This window comes from Octopus sinensis, unplaced genomic scaffold, assembly GCF_006345805.1.
Source record: "Octopus sinensis unplaced genomic scaffold, ASM634580v1 Contig03935, whole genome shotgun sequence".
Classification (NCBI taxonomy): Eukaryota; Metazoa; Mollusca; class Cephalopoda; order Octopoda; family Octopodidae; genus Octopus; species Octopus sinensis.
In genome coordinates, this window is record NW_021826996.1 from 6,679 (window position 1) to 11,429 (window position 4,751).

The 4,751-nt window shown below is 35.8% G+C and overlaps 1 protein-coding gene across 1 annotated transcript; it reads left to right on the plus strand.

Annotated features, from left to right (window-relative positions):
* Window positions 1-852: 852 nt before the first annotated feature.
* Window positions 853-4,204, plus strand: LOC115227496 (guanylate cyclase soluble subunit alpha-1-like). Its single transcript, XM_029798303.2, has 3 exons — window positions 853-995; window positions 3,020-3,186; window positions 4,122-4,204. Exons 1-3 carry the CDS (start codon window positions 875-877, stop codon window positions 4,182-4,184), a joined length of 351 nt encoding a protein of 116 aa, XP_029654163.2. The 5' UTR covers window positions 853-874; the 3' UTR covers window positions 4,185-4,204.
* Window positions 4,205-4,751: the final 547 nt, after the last annotated feature.

Below are 4,751 nucleotides of genomic sequence, written 5' to 3' on the forward strand. Positions count from 1 at the left end.
ACTATATCTGGCCTGTTTGCCTTAATTTCTCTATCTGTGTGTATCGGCATATCCCAGAGTATGGTTGCTTTCTTCTCTTTTCTGTGACCTTTTCTGGTGTGTGCCTATACCATCTTTTTTCTGTTGTTATTCCATATGTTGGCATAGCTTCCAATGTATGTAGGTTCCAACTCTGTCATGTCTGTGAATATATTCCTTCTTAGCAGGACTGGGCAGCTAGAGATAATATGATTTATTGTTTCTTGTCCATCTCCACATATTCTGCAGTTACTTGTAATATTTTTTTTTCATACATGTTTTTGGTAATTTCTGGTGGGGAGGCTTTGGTCTTGTGCTGCAATTAAAACCCTCTGTTTCTGCTTTGAGTCGAGCTTCTCAACCATTGCTGGGATTTTCTTTGTCTATTTCTTTTGCGTTAGTTTTAGTGCAGTATTTATTTATATTATTATTATTATTATTATTATTATTTTATGATATTATTATTATTATTATTATTATTTTATTAATCATTATTATTATCATCATTATTATTATTATTATTATTATTATCATTATCATTATTAGTATTATTATTATTATTTTTTCCTTTTTCTTCAAATTTTCTTTCGTTTCTCGCCGAGTGTTTTCCGTACACCTAGGGCAGAGAAACTCATTGTATGCATCATTATTATTATTATTATTGTTATTATTAATATTATTATTATCGTTATTATTATTATTATTATTATTATTATTGCTATTACTATTATTATTGTTGTTGTTGTTGTTGTTGTTATTATTATTATTATTATTATTATTTTATATTTATTTATTTATTTACTTAATATATTTCTGTATCTCTGTTGTTGTGCTGTAGGACGGTCTGAAGAAGAGGATGGAACTGCTAAAGCGGAGTGTGATACAGGCCACAGAAGCTGTCAATGAAGAACGGCAGAAAAACGTTGATCTTCTGCAGATGATATTTCCTTCGACAGTGGCTCAGAAGTTGTGGAGAGGTAAGTGGAGGACTGTGGGAATGGTGGGAGTAGGAGAATGAGAAAGAGGGGTGAGATGATGGGTGTGGTAGGAGTTGGAGTATACGAGGGAGAGGAGATAACGAGTGTAGTGGGAACGAGAGGAACGAAATAGTTCTGTAAGTGAGTGCCTGAGTGAGTGAGTGAGTGAGTGAGTGAGTCAGTCAGTCAGTCAGCGACTAAATGTTTGAGTGAGTTAATGGGTGAATGGATACTTGCGAGAGTATATATATATATATATATATATTATATATTATATATACATATATATATATATACATACATATATATACATGCATATATATAACATATATATATATATATATTGTGTAATGTATGTATGTATGTATGTATATATATGTATGTATGTATGTATGTATATATATATATATATATGTGTTCTGTGTGTGTATATATATATATATATATGTTATATATATATATATATAAGTAAGGAAAAATTTTTTTTTAAATGCAGAATGCTCAAATGAAAGAAAATTTTAATAAAATGAAAATTGATAAAATATATAAATATATATTTATTCAACCGGTTTTCGTCATTGTATGACTTGTCAAGAATATTTATGTTTTAAAAAGTTTTTTTTAAAAATTAGAAAGGGGAAAAAAGAAAATTGCATTGTTTTTTTTTGCAAAAGAATAATGATAAAAATGTACAAAGAATTAAAAATATAAGTACTACCGATACATTGTGAGTTCGTTGTGTATCTTGAGTTTTATGATTGTTCACGAAAAAATTACCTTGAGGTATTAAGATCCAAAGGGATTAAGAGCATGTGTTGTGTGGTTTAATTCAAGCATGTTGGCAGGACATATATATATATATATATATGAGGTCCTGGTAGGGTATACATGTAAGGTGTTTTCCCGGAAATACTCAATCCGAATTCCGGGCTATCAACACTGTCGAATTCCATACAAACACCGAAATTCTTCTGGTGTTGAAGACTCTGATTTCAAATAATTGTGTGAGTAGCACTTAATAAATTTGTTTGGAGTTACAAGTGTTTCATAACAGTTTGAATCAGCGTCACATGACTCACCGTTTCGTTAGCGCAGGGGACATGTTCATTTCGTCAGATGTTCAAAGGGGATTCTACGTCCGACGCATTAAACCAAATTTGTGTATGTATATCTATATTGTTGTCAGCCGGCAGTGTAGCTTAATTGGTCGAGTACTCAGTTGCTATCTAGAAGGTACGCGTTCGAGTCCCCTGGCTGTCCGCTGACTTTTTCTGTCATATAAGAGCAAAGTACCCAATCTTTTTGTTGTTTTCACGGCTATAGTGCGTTCGAAATACTACTTCCTCGTCTGTATATATACCATCAGACCATCAGATGTTGTTACACATCGCTGGTCACAATGCGTTCGCATTGTTTTAGCCTTCGAATGACGCCACCCCGCTGGCTAAGTGAGCAGGCCAACAGAAGAAAGGGTGGGAGAAAGTGTGGTGAAAGAGTACAGCAGGGATCACCACTCCCTGCCGGAGCGTCGTGGAGCTTTAGGTGTTTTCGCTCAATAAACACTCACAAACGCTCGGTCTAGGAATCGAAACCGCGATCCTACGACCGCGAGTCCGCTGCCCTAACCACTGGGCCATTGCGCCTCCACATATATACACACACACACACACTATATATATATATATATTATATATATATATATATTATAATATAATATATATATATATAATAATAAATATATATATATATATATATATATATATATATATATATATAATATATAATATAATATATATTTTATCAGCCCGCCTATTTGTCGATGTATACAACGATAACTAATAGAAGTGACCCTAAGTGCCGGGGCTTTCTATTTTAAACAAGACCTATCCTTTTATAAATCTATCCCTCCTTAGCTAACTATCTACGTCCTTATACACCCATACCCCTTGTCATCTTCCTGGCTCGTCACCATCCATCCATCCATCCTCCCACTCACCTCCCCATTTTCTGTTATCGTCCAACAGGCGAGACCGTGGAACCAACCAAAGTGAACGACGTTACGATGTTATTCAGCGACATTGTAGGATTTACGGCCATCTGTTCCTCGTGCAAGCCCATGACAGTCGTTAATATGTTGAACGCCCTCTACACCCACTTCGATAACTTCTGTGGAATGCTCGATGTCTACAAGGTAAGTCTACAACGAAGTCCTTCTTCACCTTCTTTCATTTTCTTTCATTTTATTTTCTTCGCGAAGCGGCAATGAGGTTAGTTGATTCGTTTGTGGAGGCGCAATGGCCCAGTGGTTAGGGCAGCGGACTCGCGGTCATAGGATCGCGGTTTCGATTCCCAGACCGGGCGTTGTGAGTGTTTATTGAGCGAAAACACCTAAAGCTCCACGAGGCTCTGGCAGGGGATGGTGGTGATCCCTGCTGTACTCTTTCGCCACAACTTTCTCTCACTCTTACTTCCTGTTTCTGTTGTACCTGTATTTCAAAGGGCCGGCCTTGTCACTCTCTGTGTCACGCTGAATATCCCCGAGAACTACGTTAAAGGTACACGTGTCTGTGGAGTGCTCAGCCACTTACACGTTAATTTCACGAGCAGGCTGTTCCGTTGATTCGGATCAACCGGAACCCTCGTCGTCGTAACCGACGGAGTGCTTCCACAGTTGATTCGAGCAGGATTTGAACCCAGAACGTATAGAACCAGAATAAATAATATAAATCACTTTGTCAGACGTTCTTACGATTCCGCCAATATTTGCAGTTGCGTATGCGGTGTATTGAACCAAGTTTCATTAACAACCAAACACCAACATTTATATTAATAATTTCCGTTGCGCCTAGAATATTTTTTTTCTTACGCTGGCTCGGATCAAGAAAAACTGTAAATTCTATTGCTATTCCAATAATAGTTTAGCTTCATTTATTTTTTTATCATTTAATTTTACTTCACTTTGAGTCGCGGATCATTAATTCCTTTTCAGTCTGCCGTAATTTTCCAATAGGAAATTTATGTTTGAATCATACATCATTAATTTCTCTGTTTGCCTTTCTGAGGTTTTTTTTTTCTTTCTGTGTGTATGTTTGTGCTTGTGTTTTTCTAGTGTTATCCGTTTTATAGTTATCGTGGAATCAATGCTTCGTTAATAATGGTCAGTGGAAACCCTTTCACCAGATCTGTTAAAACTCAGTTCATTTCTGCTGGAGTTAAGCTTTGTTTTCTTTCTTCTTCTTTATCTCCCTTCTTTCTTCATTTCTTTTTTTTATTCTTTTTCTAACTGATATCCTTTTCGCTACATTTTAATGTTTTTAATCTTCATCATAGTCGTTTCCATCTTCCCTCACTTCCTCCTCCTCCCCTCCCCATCATCATCATCATCATCATCATCATCATAATCATCATCATCATCATCATCATCATTGTCTTCGACATTCGCTATCGTGATTCTCATTACCATTATGTGTACTACCACAACTACTACTACGACCACGACGATGTCGATGACTACTACTACTACTACTGCTACTACTACTACAACTACTGCTGCTACTACTGCGACTACTACAACCACAACAGCTACTATAACTACGATGATTGTAGTGAAGGCGATAAATTCACTGTTGCGTCGAACAAAATGCATTGATGTATTTTGTTATGACTTTTGCATTTTCTAAGTTCGAATCCTATTGCAGTCAACTTAACCTTTTTTTTTGTTTTCTTTCGGTGGGGTTAAAATAAACTACCAGTCAA

Coding starts and splice junctions, on each gene's coding strand:
- LOC115227496 (XM_029798303.2), top strand. CDS start 875: ATGGAACTGCTAAAGCGGAGTGTGATACAGGCCACAGAAGCTGTCAAT. Junction 996..3,019: donor GGCTCAGAAGTTGTGGAGAG/GTAAGTGGAGGA, acceptor ATCGTCCAACAG/GCGAGACCGTGGAACCAACC. Junction 3,187..4,121: donor GAATGCTCGATGTCTACAAG/GTAAGTCTACAA, acceptor TCCGTTTTATAG/TTATCGTGGAATCAATGCTT.